At 38.9% G+C, this 25,194-nt stretch overlaps 5 protein-coding genes across 6 annotated transcripts; all 5 read left to right on the top strand.

The window, feature by feature from the left end:
* The first annotated feature begins 498 nt into the window (after positions 1–498).
* Positions 499–2,052, top strand: LOC115688116 (ATP synthase gamma chain, chloroplastic). The gene has a single exon (XM_030613859.2). It carries the CDS (start codon positions 674–676, stop codon positions 1,793–1,795), a length of 1,122 nt encoding a protein of 373 aa, XP_030469719.1. The 5' UTR covers positions 499–673; the 3' UTR covers positions 1,796–2,052.
* Positions 2,053–5,586: 3,534 nt separating this feature from the next.
* LOC115688066 (probable beta-1,3-galactosyltransferase 2) lies at positions 5,587–8,840 on the top strand. The gene is made up of 8 exons (XM_030613799.1): positions 5,587–5,782; positions 5,884–5,947; positions 6,929–7,001; positions 7,140–7,260; positions 8,054–8,141; positions 8,233–8,358; positions 8,459–8,568; positions 8,692–8,840. The coding sequence occupies exons 1-8, from the start codon at positions 5,587–5,589 to the stop codon at positions 8,838–8,840; spliced, it is 927 nt and encodes a 308-aa protein (XP_030469659.1).
* Positions 8,841–9,993: 1,153 nt separating this feature from the next.
* On the top strand, positions 9,994–19,372 carry LOC130134547 (receptor-like protein 33). The gene is made up of 3 exons (XM_056316146.1): positions 9,994–10,276; positions 16,942–17,304; positions 17,424–19,372. The coding sequence occupies exons 1-3, from the start codon at positions 9,994–9,996 to the stop codon at positions 18,122–18,124; spliced, it is 1,347 nt and encodes a 448-aa protein (XP_056172121.1). The 3' UTR covers positions 18,125–19,372.
* Positions 18,253–19,191, top strand: LOC115688065 (receptor-like protein 9DC3). The gene has a single exon (XM_030613798.2). It carries the CDS (start codon positions 18,253–18,255, stop codon positions 19,189–19,191), a length of 939 nt encoding a protein of 312 aa, XP_030469658.2.
* Positions 19,373–22,439: 3,067 nt separating the features above from the next.
* On the top strand, positions 22,440–25,171 carry LOC115688052 (autophagy-related protein 8d-like). 2 transcript variants are annotated; one of them, XM_056316083.1, is made up of 6 exons: positions 22,440–22,842; positions 22,958–23,069; positions 23,808–23,863; positions 23,951–24,003; positions 24,672–24,790; positions 24,867–25,171. In XM_056316083.1, the coding sequence occupies exons 3-6, from the start codon at positions 23,810–23,812 to the stop codon at positions 24,965–24,967; spliced, it is 327 nt and encodes a 108-aa protein (XP_056172058.1). In that variant the 5' UTR covers positions 22,440–22,842; positions 22,958–23,069; positions 23,808–23,809; the 3' UTR covers positions 24,968–25,171. The 2 variants fall into 2 exon arrangements, with proteins under 2 accessions (XP_056172058.1, XP_030469643.1); XM_030613783.2 differs by having other exon boundaries at positions 22,442–22,842; positions 22,958–23,023.
* The last annotated feature ends 23 nt before the right edge of the window (positions 25,172–25,194 follow it).

Raw genomic sequence — 25,194 nt, 5'->3', positions numbered from 1 at the left:
GAGGACCTGCAAATAAGATGTGGGGTTTGCACCTGACCAGCTTATGTTTTCTTTTATAATGCACTTGATTCAGGTCTAGCTTCATATGGTTCGACGGTTCGGGAATTAGACTTATGTAGAGCAAAGGACGGAGCTTAAACATGAACTTGGATTTGTCTCGTGAAGGAAAAGAAGCTACTCCTGGGAGGGAGTATGTTTTCCCTGTTATTTCAGGTAGGTGAATGTAATCCTGCATAATTCACCCTTTTCACTTTGCTCCAGAGAATCTCAGTCGTTTAGCCGCATATGCCCTTTACTGCTCTGGAATCATTGGATCTGTCCAAACATAAAATCTAGCTACTTCTTTTTCATGACCAAAATAAATAGCTAAAACAAACAAATCAGCCACCACTCAAAAGATTCAATTGGACCCCACAAGGAATTGGTGGTAGGAAATGCAGCAAATTGCACTCCCCATGCAATCTCACACGAGTCAAAAACCTTATCCCAAAACCTCATCCGCTCTCTCGCTCTCCCTCCACCCATTCTCTCTTCCTCCATTAACCAGAAACACTAAAATTGGACACATTGAAGATAAGCCTTTGACCAGAAAAAAGAAGGGATACATCTAAAAAGAACTCATACCCACATTACCAAACTCCCTTCTCCTCACCTGCAAAACTTTGTCAAGAACATGTCTTCCTCCAATCTGACAATGTGGGTGTCCTCGAAGCCTTCTATTTCCGAGGCTTCCTCGCTCTCCTTCCGCTCCTCTGTCGGCTCAATTTTCCAGCTCCCTTCCTCTGGAAATCCACCTAGAGCCAACTTGGTGGCCCCGATTCAGTGCAATCTCCGAGAGCTCCGGGAGCGCATCGACTCAGTCAAGAACACCCAGAAGATCACTGAGGCCATGAAGCTCGTGGCGGCTGCCAAGGTCAGGAGAGCCCAGGAAGCAGTTGTCAATGGAAGACCCTTCTCGGAGACGCTGGTCGAAGTTCTCTACAACATCAATGAGCAGCTCCAGACTGAGGACATCGATGTGCCGCTCACCAGCGTGAGGCCTGTCAAGAAGGTCGCCCTGGTGGTTGTCACCGGCGATCGGGGCCTCTGCGGCGGTTTCAACAACTACCTCATTAAGAAGGCCGAGGCAAGGATCGCTGAGCTCAAGGGTCTCGGCCTTGACTACACTGTGATCAGCGTTGGCAAAAAGGGCAATTCCTATTTCCTAAGGAGGCCTTACATTCCTGTTGACAAGTTCCTCGAGGGCGGTTCGCTGCCGACTGCGAAGGAAGCTCAGACCATCGCCGACGATGTGTTCTCGCTATTCGTCAGTGAGGAAGTCGATAAAGTGGAGCTCCTCTACACCAAGTTCGTGTCCCTGGTGAAATCCGACCCGGTTATCCACACCCTGCTGCCTCTCTCGCCGAAGGGTGAGATCTGCGACTTGAACGGGAACTGTGTGGACGCGGCAGAGGATGAGTTCTTCAGGCTGACTACCAGGGAAGGCAAGTTGACCTTGGAGAGAGACATGGTCAGGACGGCGACGGTCGATTTCTCGCCGATCTTGCAGTTCGAGCAAGACCCTGTTCAGATTCTCGATGCCTTGTTGCCTCTGTACCTCAACAGCCAGATCCTGAGGGCGCTTCAGGAATCTCTCGCCAGCGAGCTCGCCGCTAGGATGAGCGCCATGAGCAATGCCACCGACAATGCTTCGGAACTGAAGAAGACACTCTCCATTGTGTACAACAGACGACGCCAAGCCAAGATCACTGGTGAAATATTGGAGATCGTTGCTGGTGCCAATGCTCTAACCTAAAGCGATAACAAAAGATTCACTTGGGTCCTTAAGCGACCCAGCTTGTGCTCTTATTTGTGTAGGTATGTTCAAGCATGTTAAGACAAAGACCCTCTTCTACATTCATTCAGATATGGGCTGGTCCAGAATTTGCAGATAAAAAAAGATCGATTTTTGTTAAAATTCTCGAATTTTCGTATAAACTCTGCAAAAATGAGGATATAAATTCTCTCTCTTGGAGTAGAAGAGCAATGAAATTACATATTACTTTACTCGTATCTCATCAAGTCGTAAACATTTGGTCGAGCATTATTTAGCCCTCAGTTTCTAATCTAGCTAGAGACTTTGCATCTGTGGTGATACTCTGTGTGCACAAGTAGTGTTGTAGTGCAGATTGCTTCTCCTTCAACATATAGTACTCAACAAATGCTGATCAAATCAAGCATGGTTGGTTCAGAAGAGCTTGCAGTTATGAGGTCACCACCAATGAAGCAATCATCCATAGGAACTTGCTCATGATGCTTTTCACATACTACAACATGAGACCCGATCGAAAGTTCACTCCGATGAACCCCTTTATTGAGAGAGAACGGCGAATTAGACTTACGTACACTTTGCATCTCCAGATGTCATGACGAGAAGTATGATCGATAGAGAAGTTAGGACTGCACACAAATCTATGTGTTACCTCTAGCTTGGTGGCCCTGAGGAGCAGATGCATATAGCTTTATCTGATTAGAAAAACAAAAAAAGATTAACCAAGCGACGATCTAGAGATCTAACTCTAGAGACAATGTAAGAGTTTGTCAATGCTTTTCAGGATACTTCTTTTCACTTTAGAAACTTATAGTAGTTCAACCAATTTCTAAAGATCCTTAGGGAACGGATCCTCAACTCTCGATCGTTGTCAGACAAAAAAAGAAAGAAAGAGTAAATCTCACCCTTCAATTGTAAAATCTTTAAGTTTTCGTATGTTACAATAGTTTTTATAGGAGTTTCGGAAAAATGTTAGGAGTTACGACCTGTTACAACTCAATAAGGATCTGTCCCTCGACGAACCATAGTTTGATTTTTAGGAAACAAAACAATGCTCGATTGTCCTTTTTTGGCAGCCTTGTTTTTTAACAATTAGGCCTTGCTTGGTCCATTTTGAGATTAATGTACTCAAGGAATGAGAACAATTCTAAAAGAATTTCATGTTTGCAAGATCCATTTCCAAGAATGTTTCTATAAATCATGCTAATACGATTTATATTCATCGAATAATCCAATTTCAAGGTGAATCAAATGAGGCCAAGAACACCTTTCACAACCGCATATGGAAAATATCTATTGCACCATCAAGGGTGGTCCCAAACGAATCTTATGTAAATTTTTCACTAACTTTTTCTATAAAACTTTGCAATTTTCATGTGAAATTCATACGTAATTATCGCCACCTTAAAAAGAAAGCAAAAAACGTCTTCAACTCTAAACAACTTAAATAAACTCCATTCAGTAAAACGTGAAAATGAAATTTATGTATGCGTTACTTGAATTGTTCAGCTACTAAAGACAACTTACATTAAATTACATTAATTGCCAAATCTGGATTAACAAGTATCGGATACATCTCATTATCATCCAATTTATCAAAGGGCGATATTTTCTTTTATCTCCTAAATTTCCTATGTTGGATGGTCGAAAATATGGCCGTGTACTAAATGGACGTTCTCCATTTAGTAAAAGAATCAAGGCTTATTTGTGACCACGGATAAACGATCATTATCATATAAAGAATAAAATAGATATAATCATATCAATCTTACCATTTCGATCATCAGGGTTATATCTATACTAAACGGCCATGTACGTTGACCAAATCATCTTTGTCTAGATCACTTTTTTAACTATTAAATAGACCATTAGTTTCGCGTAACAAAATACATATGATCGTACCATTTCGATGAAAGCCTAATAGCATAATTTCTCGCGCAATAAGGGATAAATTTTGTTTTTGTTACGCGAAACTAATGATCTATTTAATAGTTAAAAAGTGATCTAGACTCGAGATGATCTGGTCAAGTGAGATGCAATTGAAGATTAATGAACCTATACTTGCCAAGTTTCAAGTAGACTAATTGCCATGCAACATAACGCAGCAAAAAAACAAAGGGGGAAATTATAAAAAAAAAAAATTGCTCATCAATGTCCCATTAAAAGCACAAACTTTCAACGCCTGAGAACCGGTTCGAGGGTCTTCTTCTTTACATCTCAAGGAAGAACACTGGCTTCTAAAATTTCCCATTTTCAAGAGATTTTTAGGGTTTTTTTTTTCTCTTTTTTGTTCCTCTATTCCTCCCTTTCGAATTTCATTTGAGGATGAAATTGAAAATTTGATAATTAAGAGAGGAGCTAAAAAAGGGAGAAAAAATAAAAAAATAATTAAAAAATGTCGATGAAGAGCAGAGGATTGGGGGATTCAGCTAATTCCAAGGGGGTGACCACAAGGAATTGGGTGTTCTTCCTTTGCCTAGTCAGTTTTCTCGTTGGAATGTCCATCACCAACAGGTATTTTCTTTCCTTTTTTGAGGAAAAATATTTTCTCGAAAATAAAATTTAAGAAGAATTGTGCTAATTTGTCGAGGCGACGATTTTCTTTTCGTTAAATAATTTAAAGATACACGGATGCGAACATGAGAGGTGCATCGCCTCGAAATATATTCTTCATTTCTCGCACGGTAATTGTTCATACGAACTTTCCCAAAGAGTAAGGGATAAATTTAGGAACTGATTGTTGAAGCTACTGAAGCACTGTTATAGGAAAAAGAGTTCGTGGGCAATTTAATTTGATATATATATGGAGATTTTTCTATATTGTAAATATTGCTTATCGTCGAAAATAAATTAAATTCGATGTCTCTATTTCTTCTTACATGCTATGAATGAGTATAAATTTTTTCCATCTCTTGAAAAATGCTAACTCATCAAGACAATTTGTGCTAGAATGTGGATGATGCATTCAAGTAAAGGCAATGTAAGGACAGCCTTGGCTGAGCAAAAGCCTCAACCAAAGGTCTGTAAAGGCTGCAATAAGAATTCTGTGAGTTTATCTATATTTAATAATCGCAGTTTAAATTATGCCAAAAAAAAAGAGAAAAATAATTTAAAAAGGGAAAAATTGTGACCTGGGTAATGTTGAGTCTTGAAATTTAAAAAGGAGACCTCCAAATTATCATTTTTTCCATTATTTGGTAATATGTAGCTATCGCTGGTCTATTATTATGCACGATATTTTACATAATCTCCGAGTAAAAATTTGGTGTTGAAAAAATACTTCGGGTTTATTCTATATTAGAGAGAGATATATTAGCGGATTTTTAATGTCAATTTAATTTCCAAAACATGTTCGTGTAATGAATTTTTCAATTTCTTGTGCACAAGAAAGGTCACAGATCATCTAAACAATGGCAGCCGAACGGACGCATTGATGATCAGCAAGCAATCAAACATGTAAGTTAATTATAGCTTAGTTTTTTTTTTTTTTGGTAACCCAGGGAACCCCCGCACGGCCGACAGCCGGGAGGTAAACCCTGGGGGCGACACGTGCTAGCCACCACACACGTGCACCGGTTAAGTCACCCTGCGGCGCCCGGGATTTGAACATTCAACCTTTTGCTAGAGGAAGAGTGCCCTTTCCAGCAGCGCCACCCAGGCGGGTGGTTAATTATAGCTTAGTTTATCGTCCTTTTGTGTACTTTTTTTTTTTGGAAAATTGTGCATTCAATTTTCGATATTTTTTCATATATATGAACTATTTCATCAATCACAGGATGATAGATCAGACCATCGCGGAGTTGGAGAAGAAATTGGCGACGGCGAGGGCAAAACAAGAGACCGTGTCGGATGGATCTCCAAAGTCGGCGAATTCGGCGAAAGCCGATAAATATTTCATGGTCATCGGAATAAATACCGCGTTCAGTACGAGAAGGCGAAGAGATTCGATTCGCGAAACGTGGATGCCACAAGGTAAATTTGCAGATTGATTTTTCGCGGTAATTTTCGTATATTTGTGTTATGTTCAATTCGATAAATTGCTTCATTTGGATGATACATATTAACAATGGCAGGAGAGAAGAGAGAGAAGTTGGAAAAAGAGAAGGGTATAGTCATCCGCTTTGTAATTGGTCGCAGGTGACATTCTTGTTCTCAATTTAGCAAAGAATAACTAAATTTATTATTCATATTTTTTTAGTAATTTGCATACATTGAAATAAGAATTTACAAAAATAAAATGGATATATCATAAATTGGATGTTGTTAAGTTAACAATGTATTTCTCTATTTATAGCCCTCACAATGAGTATGCAAAAGTATGGTAGGATATCTTCTAACAAAAAGTTTGTACTCAACCCGTCTCGACTCGATTATTAAAGAGTTAGTTTGATCTCAAAATCGAGCTTCACCTAAAGTTTCAAAAGTACAATGAAAATGAAAATCCGTAAAATATAATTCATTTGTTAATAATTCTGAATTAATAAAAAAAACATATAACTTTCACGTGGTCGTAAGAATTTACTTGAGTTTCCTACTTCTCGATCTCTATATCAATCGAGCTACTTGAACTCAAAAATAATTTAGCTGAACTCAAGTACCATAATAGCCAAATTCGAGTAGCTTATGAATAGTTAGACTGATTCGCATTTCATCCTTGTAGGCTTTGTTAGAATTTTTCGGCAAATTGCTATGGCTAAGCGTCGTTCTTTCCTATTAGCATCCTTAATTAATGATATCAATTTATGTCCGTCCAATGGTAATTAAGTTTGAGGATTTTGGCCCAAGCCTAAATGTTAAAATATGTAATTGGGGAAGCAATTGATAGGACCGCTGTCAACTGTTCTAAAAACTTAAGCTATTAAATGAATACATGGTCTAATATTTAAATATACTAACATAAACTATGAAGCATACGCAAATATAAATTATAAAAACAAATATCGATCGGAAACATAATTAATTCTTTTTCGGGTTATTAGTCTGAAACCAGGTTTAGTGGTATATTAATTGTATGATTTTTTTTTCAATTAGTGGTATATTTTCTGTCCTTAATAGATGTAATATTAATGATACATTTTTTATTTATTTATCCCTAATTAATTTTATTTTGGTTATTAGTATGAAACCCGGTGGTGCTTTGGATGAATCTCTTGACGAGGAAGAAAAGCTTTATAATGACCTTTTGAGACTGGTATTACACAACTCTTCTTCCCATTTCGATTCTAATTAAAAAAAAATTAATCTCCAAATAATGATAATTATTATTTATTTGCTCATTTTTGATTAATTTAGTTTTATCTCTTGATTATTACAATATTTATTCGAGCAGGATCATGTTGAGGCCTACCTAGAATTATCGGCCAAGACAAAAAAATACTTTGCCACTGCCGTCTCGTTGTGGGATGCCGAGTTCTACATCAAGGTGGATGACGATGTTCATGTCAACTTAGGTAAATAAAATCACTCACAACTAATTATTCTTGAATTGGAAAATAATCCATAGGTTTTGATTTTCGTGCAAATAAAAATCTTCACCTTACCAAAAAAAATAAAATCTTATATATAGAAAAAAAGAGGTGGAAAAATAACAATCAATAAGTCTTTATTACAATGAAATTGGCTTCATTAATTTTCTGTGGACTTTTCTATTCTAGATACGATCAATAAGTCTTTGTTACAATGAAATTGGCTTCATTAATTATCCGTGGACTTTCCTATTCTAGATACGACGCACTTAATGTTTCCATCGTCTACTATTCGGGGTGATCGATTTTAGGTCGAGAACTTGAAACCTACCCAATTAGAGGTGGTTTCTAATTTTTAGAATCGAGAATCGAATCGGTGGACAATGGAACCCGCTTACCTTTTCTTTTATGTTTCATTTTTTAATTTAATTGCTCTACCACATGCATTATTTTCCAAAAATTCTTAATTATGACATAAAAATGACCTGCTTATGTCGAATTGCTCGACCTCATTATTTTTGCAGTAGTCTCCAATTAAGAGACTTGTAGGGTTTGATTTAGAATTGGTTCTAGGGTAGAACCAGCCTAGAAACCGGTTCAAAACCGATTCTACCTGGGAACCAGCTTTGATCGGTTCAAGGCCAAGAACCGAGTCTGTCCGTTTGTGGACTGGCTAGGTAAGGTCGGTTCGGTTCGATTCTGTTATCGGATTGAACTGACCTGGTTGTTCACCCTTTCGATATAGCACCCGACTTAACTTGCCTCGCATTTCGTACAGCAACACTTGGCATGATCCTAGCAGGACATCGATTCAAACCTCGTATTTACGTTGGTTGCATGAAGTCGGGCCCTGTTCTTTTTCGAAAGTAAGTTCATTGAAATACATGTTCTATTTGTTAATTTAATTTCCTACTGAAATTTCTAAATTCAAACACTTTCTTTTTTTTGTGGGAACAGAGGAGTGAAATATCACGAACCAGAGTTTTGGAAGTTTGGCGACGTGGGCAACAATTATTTTCGTCATGCGACCGGACAATTATATGCAATTTCAAACGATTTGGCTTCTTATATATCCACAAATCAGTAAGTTTGCCATTTCAACAATATTTAGAATTTTCTAATTAGTCTGTTTTTCGGAAAAAAATGACCGAAATTAATTTCTTTTTTGAAATTATTCTCGTAGTGATGTGTTGCACAAGTATGCAAACGAGGACGTTTCACTCGGGTCTTGGATCATCGGCTTAGATGTCGAGCACGTCGACGACCGTCGGCTCTGCTGCAGCACTCCACCAGGTAATTAACCAAACTCGAATAATCATATCAGATAAAGAAAAAAAGCCGGACCTTTATCGGCTAAGTTCGTCACTTGTCGATAATAACAATTTTTTTTTTCGGGTGCCGGCGATTTCGTTTCAGATTGCGAGTGGAAGGTGATAGCCGGGTCGACCTGCGCGGCGTCGTTCGATTGGAGATGCAGCGGGATATGCAGGTCTGTGGAGAGACTGAAGGAAATTCACGAGCTTTGTGGAGAGGACGAGGATGCCTTGTGGAGTGCCAGCTTCTGAGGTCGTGCAAGTTGTGGTTTTATTTATTCATGTTACTTAGGCAGAGAGCATAAACATTTGATCTCATTTCCATTTTATGTAGTTTTTTTTTTTTACTTTACTCTGATTTAATAAGCTGAAGAAGCAAAACCCTTCAATTTAAAAGGGGTCCTCCTCACTGCCGATTCCGTCTTGCAGTATAATTTCTCGTTATCTTTTTCGGGCTTAATGAAGTAATTTCGCGTGATCGTTTTGGAAGATTTTGTAATAACCAGGTCCGAATGAGTCCTCAAGGATGCTGTAAAATGCTCTTTGAATCTTATGTATTAGGCTACATATATGTCATTCATTCTGGTCTGGAACTAGATGTAACCCGTGCTTTGCACGGATTATTCTATAATTTTTCAGTATTTATAGATGATATATTAACATAAGGCATATAAAGAGAAACTTCAAATTAAAGGATTCAAATTATAAGATTCTGATGTTAATATAAAATTAATCATATTAGGCAACTTATACAATAAAATAGCTAACGTGACATTTTGACCTTTATATTTCCTTCGTTATTTACCGTCTCAAGCTCTTGTTTGATTTATGTATTACTATTTTAATTAACGTGTTTGTATAGTAATAATAAGTTATTATATTAACATTAAGGTAGAAAACTTCTTTAATACAAAGAAGTCACAACCCAACCTCGATTGCTGCACCAACTCGACAAATTTTAAGAGTTAATTGTACTTTTTAAAACTTTTTGTACTTTGATCATGAGATTTAGCACTTCCAATGCATTTATTCCTCCTCCCCCTTCTTCTTCTTCTTCTTCCCTGATGTTTCGTTTCCTTGAGGTGGTTGGGAAGACTATAAATGCACGAGTAAGTTGATGTGGTTGTGTCAGTTCATCAACGGACAATAAATAGTTATCTCTATCAACACAGATCTGGAGGACTTAGTCCGTGCATGGCGACGGGTCTACGGGCTAGTTAATTTGCCGGAGCGACTGTTTCTTCAATTCAAACCCCAAGTGTCTTTTCAGACCGACGACTAATAGTGCATGGATGGCCGAAGCAGCATGAAATTTCCACGATCGGATTGATCATCGCTGTCTTATAAAAAGCTTCTCCGCTGGAGACCAGCTCGACCAAAAAGCAGAGAAACAACAAACAAGAACATGGCACCCTCGTTGTCCTACATGTTTTGTACTTGGATCGTCTTCCTCCTCGCTGCGTTTCTTACTTCCTGTGCTGATTCCCTAGGTCTTGCAGATGAGTGCTCTGCCTTGATAGAATTCAAGAGAAGTTTCCCAACCATCAGAGCGGATTTCCCTTGCGTTTATCCGAAGGCCGAATCATGGTTGCCGGATGTGCATGGAGACTGCTGCTCGTGGGATGGCGTGGAGTGCCACGAGGCCACCGGTCATGTGACGGGCCTTGATCTTAGTGGCAGCTTCTACGGTGCCATTGTAGTCGGCTAAGTTCGTATATCAGAAATTAAAATCAAACGTTAGGAAAAAACTAACCTGAAAGCAGTAGAACCAAATAAGCAGAATGTTGATCCGAGCCCAACGAATTAACGTCGTGTCCTTAAGACGAATTTGGCCCCTCAATCAGTACCCGAGGATATTGGACAATCGTCTCCCAGGATAGAACGGATCTCGTTCCTCCGAAGCGGTACGTATTCGGAGGACTCCAACGAACGCAATTTTGCAGAACAATCGCACCAAATGACAATGATGAAGTGAATATGCGTAGAGTGTGTCTTGAAAAAATGAATGCCACGAAGTGATATCTATATTCCGAACTAAACTGTTCGGTCTTATTCAAGTGACGAAAAATGAAGAGTCGCGAGTTTTCGTGAATAGTAGCGAAGGGCTTCGGTTTTCGTTCGGGCGAACCGAACCTCACGAACAGACATGTTTGTTTGTCCAAAAATAAATAAATAAATAAATAATTTCTAAACAACGTGTCTGTTCGAAAACTAAAAAATAAAAAACCGATAGAGAGTGGACCCGGAACCGAACCGAGCCGAGCCGGCCGGACGGACGGCGGCAGCGGCGGCGCGCGCGCGGGAGGTGGACCGACCTAGGTCCTCTCTCTTCCACAAAAGTGGGGTACCCCTTGGGGCCCAAACCCATTTGTGAGGCTCAACTATTTGAACCCATCTCCCATCTCTCTTCTACCCTATGTGGGACACTTTCACCCACACACTTCTCATTCAATTCTATGGGATTTTGGTTCCAAAATCCCAACAATCCCCCACATGAATGAGAAGTTCAGATATCATGACTCTTTGTGTATGCATGAGATGCAATGTGCGATTATTCCATGAGAAAACGTTGCATCAGGATAAGTAGTCTGAGACCTTGAACTTTCCTTAGTGAAACCTATCGGACTTACTCAGTCAATCAGTAGACTTGATGTCTTTGAACTGTCGACCTTTGGTGTAAGCCTAGACAATAGAAATCATACAACTGTTTCTCGAACAAAATTGGTTCTCACTGTTGTGTTCGTTTTGGCCATGAACACCGCCTGGTCTCATGAGTGTTTTAGAGAATTCGGCCTTTTCAATTCTCACAGAAGCGGCCCTCACTTCACACTCACATAGGTGATTTCTGAACATATAGTATATCACATACTCAATTCAGAATCATTAAAAGCTTTTGCTTAACCTTCACATATTAGTACTGTCTTCATCAGGGAATGAGTAAAAAATTTAACAGTACTCTACACTGTCTTCATAACTTAGTTGTCCCTTTGAACCTAGATCTTGGGATCTCCAGTCAACTAGGTAGGGTTTCCGCTATGATGACTTGTTTATAGGCCTTAAACCCATTCCCCTTGATGTTTTTGCAACCATCTCTCCAGTTAGGCCTTTTGTCAATGGATCCGCAATATTATCTTTTGACTTCACATAGTCAATGGTGATAATTCCACTAGAGAGAAGTTGTCTTACTGTGTCATGTCTTCGACGTATGTGTCGAGACTTACCGTTATACATGACATTCCTTGCTCTTCCTATTGCCGCTTGACTGTCACAATGTATACATACAGTGGGCACTGGTTTAGGCCAATTAGGAATATCTTCCAAGAAATTTCGAAGCCACTCTGCTTCTTCACCGGCTTTATCCAAAGCAATAAATTCTGATTCCATAGTGGATCTAGCAATACAAGTTTGTTTGGATGATTTCCAAGACACTGCCGCTCCCCCAAGTGTGAATACATATCCACTTGTCGATTTTGTGTCTTTAGTGCCGGTTATCCAATTTGCATCACAGTATCCTTCAAGTACCGCTGGATATTCTGTGTAATGCAAAGCATAATCTTGAGTATGCTTTAAGTAGCCCAATAAACGTTTCATTGCTTTCCAATGATTTTCATTTGGACTAACTGTAAATCGACTTAGCTTGCTAACCGCACAAGCTATGTCCGGCCTAGTACCATTCATGACATACATTAAACTGCCTAGTATACTAGCATACTCATTTTGAGCCTTACTTTCACCAGTATTCTTCGAAAGATGTAAATTAACATCTATAGGAGTCTTTACCGGTACAATATCTAGATTCTTGCACTTTCCAAGAATCGTCTCAATATAATGGGATTGTGATAGAGTTAATCCTCCATATGTTTTATGGATTTTAACTCCTAAAATAACATCTGCAACCCCCATATCTTTCATATCAAATTTACTTGTGAGCATGCGTTTGGTTGCCTTAACAACCTCACTATCGCTGCCCATTATAAGCATGTCATCTACATATAAGCACAAAATGGCAAAACCATTATGAGTGTTCTTAACATATACACATTTATCACACTCATTGATCTTGAAACCATTCGACAACATGACTTGGTCGAATTTAGCATGCCATTGTTTCGGTGCTTGTTTCAATCCATAGAGTGACTTGATAAGCCGACATACTTTCTTCTCTTGACTTGGAACAATGAACCCTTCGGGTTGTTCCAAATATATTTCTTCTTCCAAATCCCCGTTTAAGAAGGCCGTCTTAACATCCATTTGATGGATTTCAAGCTTATACACCGCTGCTATGGCAATTAGCATCCTTATGGATGTAATTCTAGTAACAGGTGAATAAGTATCAAAATAATCAAGACCTTCTCGTTGCTTGTATCCTTTTACTACAAGCCTAGCCTTATATTTATCAATAGCACCATCCGCTTTCATTTTCCTCTTGAAAATCCACTTACATTGTAGTGGTTTATTATCAGGAGGAAGGTCAACCAATTCCCATGTATGGTTTGACAAGATGGATTCAACTTCACTATTGATAGCTTCTTTCCAGAACGGGGCTTCTGGCGAAGTCACAGCTTCTTTGAATGTCCGAGGCTCATTCTCTAACAGATACGTGAAGAAATCAGGTCCAAAAGACGTGGAAGTCCTTTGTCTTTTACTACGTCTAGGTTCATCCTCAATTGGATCATTTCTAGATATAGTATCTCGAGACCTCTTATTATTATCAATTGGCTCATATACTATGTTATACGGAAATATATTTTCAAAGAACGAAGCGTCCCTTGATTCAATTATCGTATTAACATGTATATCTGGGATCTCTGACTTGTGAACAAGAAAACGATATGCATTGCTATTCTGAGCATATCCGATAAAAACACAATCAACAGTCTTTGGCCCTATCTTAACCTTTTTAGGCTTAGGAACCGCAACCTTAGCCAAACACCCCCACACTTTGAGATAATTCAAGTTAGGCAATCTGCCTTTCCATTTCTCATAGGGAGTTTGTTGTGTTTTTCTGTGGGGCACTCTATTTAAAATAAAATTCGCCGTCAAAACAGCTTACCCCCACAAATTCTGTGGTAAACCGGAACTATTCAACAATGCATTCATTGTTTCCTTTAAAGACCGGTTTTTCCTTTCTGCCACTCCATTAGATTGCGGCGTATAAGGAGGAGTCATTTGGTGAACGATACCAAACTCAGTACAAATTTCCTCAAAAGGAAATTCATATTCACCTCCTCTGTCACTTCTTATCATTTTAACTTTCTTATTCAACTGAGTTTCAACTTCGGACTTATAAATTCTAAAAGCATTCACAGCCTCATCTTTGCTACTAAGCAAATAAACATAACAATACCTCGAGCAGTCATCTATAAATGTGATAAAATACTTATTACCACCTCTTGACGGTATTGATTTCATATCGCATATATCCGTGTGTATTAAATCTAAAGGTTACGAGACTCTATTGTCTACGAATGAAAAGGAGGCTTAGAAAATTTAGATTCAACACACACTTGGCATTTCTCACTAGAACATTCGAATTTTGGCAATAATCCCATGTTCATTAATTTCTTTATCGACTTATAGTTAACGTGTCCTAATCTATCATGCCATAAATTAGGAGACTCAAGCACATAAGCAGAAACAGCTTTATTCATAACAACATTGGGTACAACAGTCATTACATTTAACTTGAAAAGACCGTCACTGAGGTAACCCTTTCCTACATACATCTCATTCTTGGAGAGTACAAACTTATCGGATACAAAAACCAACTTGAAGCCATTCTTGCTAAGAAGAGATCCGGACACTAAATTCTTGCGTATGTCTGGCACATGTAGCACATTATTTAGTGTCACAACTTTCCCAGATGTCATCTTTAGAGCAACCTTTCCAACACCTTCAACCTTAGAGGTCGATGAATTACCCATGTAGAGTTTTTCATCACCTTCCATAGGCATGTAAGATGAGAACATTGATTTATTGGCGCAAATATGACGAGTTGCTCCAGTATCAATCCACCACTCCTTGGGATTTCCCACCATATTACACTCGGATATCATGGCAGTTAGATTGATATCATCAACACCATTGGAAATTTCTTCCACCACATTAGCCTGAGTTTTCTGTCTTTTCTTGGCTCTGCAGTCTTTGGCTCGATGTCCAGACTTGCCACAGTTGAAGCACTTGCCAACGAACTTCTTCAGGCCTTGGGTGAATCCCTCTCCAGACTTGCTAGTCATTTTTCTCTTCTTGTTGGGTTTTGATCCTTCTTCAACAACATTGACCCTTGAGACCGCCAAATTGCTGCCAACTTTCTTTTCGGAATTTCTATTGTCTTCCTCTATCCTCAACCGAACAATCAAGTCTTCAAGTGACAACTCCTTTCTCTTGTGTTTGAGATAATTCTTGAAATCTCTCCAGGATGGTGGCAATTTTTCAATGAATGCAGCCACTTGAAATGTCTCACTTAGAGTCATTCCTTCAGCATGAATATCATGCATAATCACTTGAAGCTCTTGAACCTGACTTAAGACGGTCTTTGAATCAACCATCTTGAAGTCCAGAAATTTACCGACAATGAATTTCTTCAATCCGGCATCTTCGGTTTTGTATTTCTTGTCCAGACTATCCCATAACTCTTTAGCCGTTTTTAGCGGACTATATACGTTATAGAGAGTATTGTCCAGACCGTTGAGGACATAGTTGCGACACAGGAAGTCAGAATGATTCCATGCGTCCACAGCAGCAAGCTTTTCTTTATTTGTCTCTCCAACGTCCAATTTAGGACCATCCTCATTGAGGAATCTAGCCAAGTTCAAGGTCGTGAGATAGAACAACATCTTTTGTTGCCATCTCTTGAAATCCGTACCATTGAACTTTTCTGGCTTTTCTCCGTGATTCGGAACAGGATTAACCGAAGTCGAAGCCATTTCTGAAATATAAACACATACCATATTCACGAACAGAATTGAAAATTTCTAATATGAACAATATTCGAAAAATTCATTAACGAACAGAATGTGCAAATAGAATCGTATTCTATACGATATGACAAGGAACATACGAACTATACAAAAGTTCGAATTAAAGAAACGGCAATATGATATTTGATATGAACAACGCATAAGAATATACGAACAGAACCGAAGCAAAATTCGTCTTAAGATTGTAGTCGGCTAAGTTCGTATATCAGAAATTAAAATCAAACGTTAGGAAAAAACTAACCTGAAAGCAGTACAACCAAATAAGCAGAATGTTGATCCGAGCCCAACGAATTAACGTCGTGTCCTTAAGACGAATTTGGCCCCTCAATCAGTACCCGAGGATATTGGACAATCGTCTCCCAGGATAGAACGGATCTCGTTCCTCCGAAGCGGTACGTATTCGGAGGACTCCAACGAACGCAATTTTGCAGAACAATCGCACCAAATGACAATGATGAAGTGAATATGCGTAGAGCGTGTCTTGAAAAAATGAATGCCACGAAGTGATATCTATATTCCGAACTAAACTGTTCGGTCTTATTCAAGTGACGAAAAATGAAGAGTCGCGAGTTTTCGTGAATAGTAGCGAAGGGCTTCGGTTTTCGTTCGGGCGAACCGAACCTCACGAACAGACATGTTTGTTTGTCCAAAAATAAATAAATAAATAAATAATTTCTAAACAACGTGTCTGTTCGAAAACTAAAAAATAAAAAACCCGGAACCGAACCGAACCGAGCCGGGCGGACGGACGGCGGCGCGCGCGCGGGAGGTGGACCGACCTAGGTCCTCTCTCTTCCACAAAAGTGGGGTACCCCTTGGGGCCCAAACCCATTTGTGAGGCTCAACTATTTGAACCCATCTCCCATCTCTCTTCTACCCTATGTGGGACACTTTCACCCACACACTTCTCATTCAATTCTATGGGATTTTGGTTCCAAAATCCCAACAGCCATAACTTCCAACTCAAGCCTCTTTCGCTTGCTCCACTTGAAATCGTTCAATCTCGCATTCGATGACTTCAACTCTTCCTCAATCCTATACGGCTTCGGCAATCTTTCTAGGTTACAGTACCTTAATCTTTCTGGTTCAGACTTTTCGCGAAAAGTCCCCTCTGATATATCTCACGTCTCTCACAATTAATTTCTCTTGATTTGTCTTTTGGGTATGATCTTGAGATGCCCAACATAGACAACTTTGTTCATAACTTAACTATGCTTAGAGAACTTGATCTCTATTATAAGCATGACATCATTCCCTCGTGTGCTTGCAAACTTCTCCTCTTTGAAGTCACTTAAATTTATAAATTCTGGATTGCATGGAGAATTTCCGGTAAGCATCTTTCAGTTACCAAACCTCGAAGTCCTTGACATAAGTTTTTAATGGAAACCTTTCTGGTTTTATTCCAGCACTACAGTGGGGTAGTCCCCTGAAATCACTATCTCTTTGGGGCACGAATTTTACAGGGGAAATACCTATTTCGATTGGAAACCTTGTTTTCTTGAAAGAATTATCTATTGGAAATTGTCCTTTCTCGGGTTTACTTCCTGCTTCACTGGGTAATCTTTCTCAGCTTACTTATCTGGATGCATCACGAAATAAATTTCGGGGTCCAATCCCCGATTCCTTTGCTAATCTTACCCAGCTGGCATTTCTTGATCTCCATTCGAATAATTTCAGTGGTGATATTTGGCATTGGCTTGGCAACTTGGCAAAACTCACCCTTTTCGACCTTTCAGGTAAATAGTTCAACAAGCAGTTCTTTAACAAGAAGCAAAACAAAAGCAAAGAAAAAAAATTCGAGATTTAATCGATAGTTTAGCCAAACTAAGCGTCCTTATTTCTTTACATTTTGCAGATGCTCAGTTCAGTGGCCCGATTGCGTCTTCATTTGAGAACTTGACCCGGTTGGTTGTGCTTAAACTTTCATCCAACAATTTGCAAGGTGAAATTCCAAACTCATTATGGGAACTCAAGGATATTGAATATCTGGATCTTAGTCAGAATAATTTGAGTGGCTATGTGGATTTACACAAACTCAAGAACATGGAAACATTACGTTTGGACTCCAACAACATATCTTTTGTCAGCAAGACCGAGATCAATGCCACTCTTCCAAAACTTTCCTGGTTAAACTTAGATTCGTGCAACTTACATGAGTTCCCGAAGTTTTTAGGCTACCTTAGCGGATTAGAGAAGGTAAGTCTTTCACACAACAAATTCGGAGGGAGTATTCCTACGTGGCTGTGGAATGGTAGCAGAGACTCCTTGATGTATATTGATCTTTCTCACAATTTTCTAACTGGTTGGGGAAAAAATCAGATCAATCTGTTACTACCTCAATTGACCTATCTTGACATTAGTTCTAACTTTCTCAAAACAACACTCCCTAGTCCACCTCCATCAGCAACTTATTACAATGTCTCCGACAACATCCTCTTCGGAGGAATTCAATCTATTTGTGGAGGAAGATCCCTTGCCATTCTTGATCTGTCCATAAGTAGTCTGACTGGCAATATTCCTTCATGTTGGGAAATATGGATTCTCTGTCAATTTTGAATCTTGGAAAAAATAAACTTGAGGGCATAATTCCCAATGCTTATTCAAAAGGTTGTCCGTTAAAGTTTATTGACCTCACAGAGAATCGATTGCAAGGGACTGTCCCAAGATCTTTGGCAAATTGTACAATGCTAGAGTATTTGAACCTTGGTTACAATCAAATTCTCGATGGGTTCCCTTTATGGCTATCGAAATTGACAGAGCTGAAAGCTATTATCTTGAAATCCAACAAGTTCCATGGTCCAATAGAAGTATATCGAAGCCAGTTTAATTTAAGCAATTTGCATATCATGGACCTTTCCAACAATAGTTTCAACGGTGAAATTCCTTCCAAGTTGTTGCAGAGTTTACATGCCATGAAAGTAATTGTTGGTCAAGATCGATTGGAATATATGGATATTTGGCAAGATTCCACCTGGGTGGAAGCTGTGACTTATGGAATGAAACTGATGAATAAAGGCATAGAAAGGGAATACTTGAAGGTTCCATATGCCCTTATGGAAATTGACCTCGCCAATAACAAATTGGAAGGATGCATACCCGATCTCATTGGAGATTTGAAGTCACTTCTCATGCTTAACCTTTCAAACAACATTCTCACCTGCTCCATCCCACCTTCCTTAGCAAACCTGACAATACTGGAGTCTCTAGATCTTTCTCGAAATAAGCTCTCAGGAGAGATACCTCAACAACTAGCCCAACTTACGTTTCTTTCATCTTTTGATGTCTCTCACAATAGACTCTCTGGCCCAATACCGAGAGGAAGGCAGTTTGACACATTCGGGACTGGTTCATTTGCCATGAATAAGGGGTTGTGTGGAAGCCCTTTACCAAAAAATTGCACAAAGGTTGGGGAAAACTTATCATTACCACCATCATTGCTCGAGGAAGACAATGGCGAAGAGTCTCCGTTCAACTTGGATTGCAAAGGTGTGCTGATTGGCATTGGAGTCGGGTTTTTGATTGGTGTTGTGTTAGGGAACTTGATCATTGACAAGAAGACTAGGTGGTTCTTGCACTACTCCAAGAGAATGGCAAACTTATGGAAAATATTGGGAAGGCATTGAACAATGAGGAGTTATGACACCGATTAGTAATGTAATTGATGGGCGTCTAGCTTGTATTAAAAGTGGTTATAAGTTTCTTAAGATTCTGATCTATGTTTGCTTCATGCGAACTCGTGTGTTTCGTAAGTTATATGTAGACGCTCATTATTCTACCTTTCCGACCGTTTTTCCTAGAAAATCATACGATATCATCATATAATGTAACATACATATGTTGGCTATCTACCTTCTAATGTATGTTGTGTTGTAAAAGTTGAATGGCTTCGAATCAAAGAGCAATCAAATCGGACTTTGAGGCGTGATATCACTTTCCTTAAGGATTTATTTGCCCCACAATTGTTGCTAATGGTCACCGGCAAAAATCCTCCAGGATACAACAAAGTCTCAAAATGAGAATACTAAATAGCAATTCTAGTATTTCTCCAGGATCTCTCTAGGAAACAATTGAAAATGATGGCTGTAGTTTTTTCGAAAGAAGACTTGAAAATTGATTGATTTTTTCTTCTTGCCAAAAACTGACATATATAGAAATCGGTCTTCATAGGCAACTCTTCACGAAAAGTTGCAAAGCTAACAAAGATATTCCTTCGGAAGAAGTTGCAAACTGAACAAATGCAACCCTTCGGAAAATGTTGAAAACTGAATAAGTATAATCTCCAAAAGTTGTCTTGAAAAGACACATGTAAAATTCGGAATAAAATAAAATAAAAAATATATAAATAAAATTCCGAAATTTTCATAATTTCGAAAATTATTTAATAAACAAAAACAACCTTTCAACTAATAAAGATTAAGGAGATAACCTTATGAAATAAAATAAAAAATAAAGGGATTAGAGCTAATTAAACCGCGGCCGCGCAAGCGTGCAAAGTAAGTGCGCCTAATAATCGCGCAATTATTCGCGCACCCGCGCGCGGGTATTGTGTGGACTAGCACACACTCCATTGTCTTCACTCTAAGGAGTAAGAAGACACTCACAGTTATAAAATGGCCTACTTACCCAAAACTTTCCTATGTGGGACAAAGGAAAAAGCATTGTTTTGTTTGTTTTACAAACAAACATCCAACATGTTGTGATTATGTGCCAGCCAACACTCACTTTCAATTCTTAATCACCAAAATCTAATTTTTCAGGACATTGCTGCTTCCAAAATCTAATTGTGGAAAGCTACTAAATAGTGGTAGAAACAAGAAGATAAATATGAAACTTGATAATTTGCAATTGAATCGTTGGAGACTACAATAAAAAGTGAGGGATCCTTAATCACCAATTTATTTCACGAAGAGATCCCTAAAAAGTTTTGGATTTAGAAGAATGAATGCTGCATTTGGCTGGCCTAGCCATTGTAACTTTACAAAGAGGTGTTGAGGTGATAAAATTAACTGTTCAAATTACTAACAAAAAGTTAAACCAGAAAGAAATTACAGTGCTAATAGAAGTTTTGTTCTGAACAGACATTTATTTACAGCTGACTATTGATGGAATCTTGCTTGATGTAATGAAAATTCTTTACTATGTTTTTTCATAAATTCATCAAATCATCCAAACATGTTCAATGCTTATGCCAGACTAGCTTCCAAAATGCTATCCATTCCCACAAAAGACGAAATATTTATAATTTCATCTTGTTAAATGCTTTTTTTTTTCTCTCTTGGCTCTAAATTTCAAGATTTTAGTTATCTGGAATGAAAATGACATATATTCTACTGTTCATATGTCATATACATATGTTTAATAAACTTGTCTCCTCCTTGTTAATTAGCCTATTAACTATAAAAATTCTTAAATAAAAAGCACATTAGTTTTAGATGAATATAATATAATTGGACTCATCGATTGAGCAACTCAAGTGTGACAAAAAAGTTAACGTTTATCTTCCTCATGAGATTAGTCCCATTTCTCGAGAGGAAAGAAAATATATAAATTGTAAATATTATAGAAAGAGTGTGTGTTTTATGTTAATGCTATTGCAGATGATTTGATTCTTCGAGCATCAAAGCTCAGGCATAATGTTACTAGTGTATAGATTAGCGTGTTCCTTGCAAGAACAAAATACCATCACAGCCTAATATGAAATTTATGACTCTAAAAAGGCTAGTTTACCCAAAATAAAGTGTAAGAACGAACGCACGATAAAAGAATATCTCGTTGTTTAATTAAATATTGTATAAAATTATATTACGCATGTTAATTTTGTGTCCGATGGACGGATGCCACTTGCCCCGGGTAATCATGTCGAGTAACTTGATACGATTTTGAATTGTAGATTTGCTCAAAATTTGCTACAAAAGGTATTGAAAGAATTATGTTCTCATGTGAGGAAATTTTCAGTGGTTTGATACTGCCACTACTTGTTCCTGTCGAATCTGCAACTTTTAACACTCCCTCTCAAGTCTACCTCTAATGGCGGTCATGGCTGCCATGGCTAGCGTCAACAACGGATCTGTTGCTTGCTGGCCATGGAGGAGTAACGATTGAGGTAAAACTGAAGATGCAAATCCAAATCTAAAAGAGCACGACTCAAATATAGATTTGGATTGGGTGGTTGGGGGGGAAGGGGGGGGGGGGGGGCCTGACGCCGGGACCTATGAAGGCTCACGCCAACCGTGAGTGACGTCGGAAGTGCTGGCTTGGGATGGACTCGAAGGACGCCGCGCCGGCAACTCCACGGTGAGGGCAACAGTGAGGGCCATTGCATTGAAGGACAAAAACTCCCGAGGCTGAACTATATGTTTTTATTTTTATTTTATATTTAGTTCCACATCAGCAGACACTTGTCGACTTTCTAGTGATTGTGAGATGAAAATGTCCACCACATCAACGGCTGATGTGGCGGTAACAAGCCACTTAATATTTTCTCATTCTCATGAGTTGCTATAATGCGCCGGAAATTATCACCATAGATATCATTTGTGATAATGACACTAATGATCCCTCAGTTACGACTCAATGTGCAATGTGATCATTGAATTTTTAATTTGTTTAATGTGGTAACGAAAGTATTCAATGTTGTCATTCCATTAATTCAAGTTTAAGGACAATATTGAATATTTTCATATAGTTCCATAACTAAATCAAACATGTACAAAAAATTCAAGAACCATAATGAACAATTCAAAAGTTCGAGGATCACGTTACATATTAAATCAAAATCTAAAGATTATTTGTGTAATTTTTTCATGTCATTTTATTTCAAACTGAGAGAAGAAAAGGGCGCAGCATGTCAGGCCTCAAGGTGGACCACGAGTTTCTAGAAGTGATCATCGAGATGAGCCCGCCTCAAGAGACTTGCATTGCGAGAGCGACAGAGGGTGTCCGCATTCACCGACTGCTTGGGCAAGGAGCAACGCAGCTCCACCTCTCGCCATCGACGTATATAAATACAGAGTTACGTGTCAGCATCGGAAACGACCCCCCGGGTCAATATCTTTCGCCATCAGAAATTTGCCAGAATTCTGTCCCTTTGGTTCCCGGGTAGACACCACAAATTTTTCTCCGTTTCCCGATAGGCTTGTGCGGGTCATCTCCCTTCTCCTTTGCCCCCCTCCCGATCGGTAGTCAATCAATCATTTGAGCCCGACCCATCTCGTGTTCTGCTTTGGACTTCACACTCCCATCTCCGGTCTCGCCTTCTTTCCCCCCCCTCTCTGGTAAAGTTCCTTGCTTTTCTTCTCTTCTTCGATTTATCTAGGACACCCTGTTGTGCAGTTTCATGGCTTTTGGCTTTCTGGGTTGGGTTCGTGATCTGTTGTCCGGAATTCGCAGGGAGTGATCGCAGTTGGGTAGGAGCTGATATGGCCAATAGTGGTTTCAAACTTCAACGCTCCTTTGGTCTGTTGTCAACCCGCCCCTGCTTCGTTATTCTGTCTCTCTATATGTGTGTGCGCTTCTTTGTTCTTTTTTTTTCTTCCACATAATTTCTTTCGTACATGCTGTTGTTTGCCGTATATCTGTTTTCCCTTTTGCTAAAATTGAGGTTTGAGGATGCTCTTGGATTTCTTGAAGTACTGGTTGCTGCTACTTACTGAAGCTGAATTGTGGGTTTTGGTGATCAGTAGTGATTAATTTAGCTTTCTCATGCGTAGTGGGTGTTGCAAGTTGTCTTTTTTTTTTTTGCCCTTTTGTGGCTAATTTCACATGATCACAATTAGAGTTAATATGGTGAGGTTGAAACCTCATTTGCTCAGATTATATCTGGTGGGGTTTCCCGTGGTGGCATGTGATTGGTATTTCATGCCCAGCTGGAGTAATTAGGGCTTGGACTTTACTGACTTCGAAGTTTTTACCTACAATGATTTTCTTCTGATGAATTTGAATTGGTGGGTATGGATAGGTGGATAGTTTTTATGGCGAGATTTCTTAGTTAAGTGAAGGAACGTGAATTTTGCTGCGGGCAGCCCATTTCTTTATATGATGTGTCAAAGTCAGGCACTAGATTTTCTTTTATGTGTCTGTTTGATCATAGATTATCGGTTTCATTAGTCATTCCACCTGTGTAAAGCTTCTGACCCATTGCAAGATGCATCAATGAGTCCTTGGTCTTGATTGTGTGGCAGTCTATGCCTTGCTTGGGTTTATCACTTTGGTTTTAAGTTGTTGACTTCTCCGATATCAGAAATGAGGCGAGCAGAAGCTGCTCGGATCAGAGAGAAGTATCCAGATAGAATACCTGTGAGTATGTTTTGAACAAGCCTCTAGATATTGACTCCTTTCATTGGTTTTGCATATGACACTATGCAAATCGTATATGCCGTGCAGGTTATTGTGGAGCGTGCTGACAGAAGCAACGTCTCTGACATTGATAAGAGGAAGTTAGTTGCCTCTGTGCTTGTAATACAATTGCTTTCTTCTTTACAAACATGATGGCTTCCTCATTTTTCTTCTTGTGTTGGTATTTTTATGGTTGAACTCTCATTTAATCTTTTTTGGCATGCACTTCTTCCACGCAGTGAATTCGTAAAAACTTAGGATATGCATATCGGGCTTAAGACACTGTGACTTTTATCCAAATTGATAAACAACTATTATTTAAGAAAACCATCGGTTCTTATCACTTTGCAATTGCTTTTCTCTGAATTTTGCGATTCAAGTGATGTAAATTTATACGGTTTTATCTGGTTTGACCATTGCCAACCTGGTGGATATTGCGAGCATGAACAAAAAAGTTAGTTTTAATATAAAATATGATGACCACTTTCATGTCATTTACGAATTAGTGGTTCGCCCAAGATAAGCATTGTTCCATCATTATCTTCATCTTCTCCCTTCTTTTATATAAGTTTGAATCTAGTTGCCTTTTTACTTGGTAAATTATGTTCATTCTCATCTTGCATTTGCATATGCCACGTAAAGGAACGGACAACAGAGTCAATATCTTCTCATTTAACTGCACCTTTGGTAGTTTTACCTTTAAATATTGATATAGAATGCTCTGTATCATGTGTATAATAAGAGAATTTGCCTCATGTGATGACTGCAGGTACCTTGTCCCTGCTGATATAACTGCAGGACAGCTTGTTTATGTTGTTCGCAAAAGAGTCAAGCTTAATCCTGAGAAGGCTCTGTTCATCTTTGTCAAGAACACTCTACCTCCTACTGGTAAGTAGAGTCACAGTGCATTTTCTTGCAATATGTTTATCAGGTGAGATTCTATGACCAAGATCTTGTGTTTCAGCTTCCTTGATGTCTGCGATATATGAGGAATTCAAGGACGAGGATGGCTTTCTTTACCTGACTTACAGCGGAGAAAATTCTTTTGGATTCCATGCAGAGTAGCTTGGACGAGTATATATACTTGAAAGTGTAGATATTGGTTGATGCGCTGATTCATTAGTTCGTTTTGGCTTAAGATTCGAGGAGGTATAATCTTTTCTGCGTAGTAGTAGTACGGTCTGCTTAATCTATTGGTCAGTATTGCTTGGACTGATGAAAACTGGACTGGTCTGTTTCCTTTAAAGACAAACCATATGTTGCAACCAATGAATCTGCTGCAAGTACAGTGA

Source organism: Syzygium oleosum, unplaced genomic scaffold (assembly GCF_021117445.2).
Source record: "Syzygium oleosum isolate NSW1041296 unplaced genomic scaffold, Sole_v2.1 Sole_v2.11, whole genome shotgun sequence".
NCBI classification, from domain to species: domain Eukaryota; kingdom Viridiplantae; phylum Streptophyta; class Magnoliopsida; order Myrtales; family Myrtaceae; genus Syzygium; species Syzygium oleosum.
This window is presented reverse-complemented; position numbering and strand designations above follow the sequence as displayed.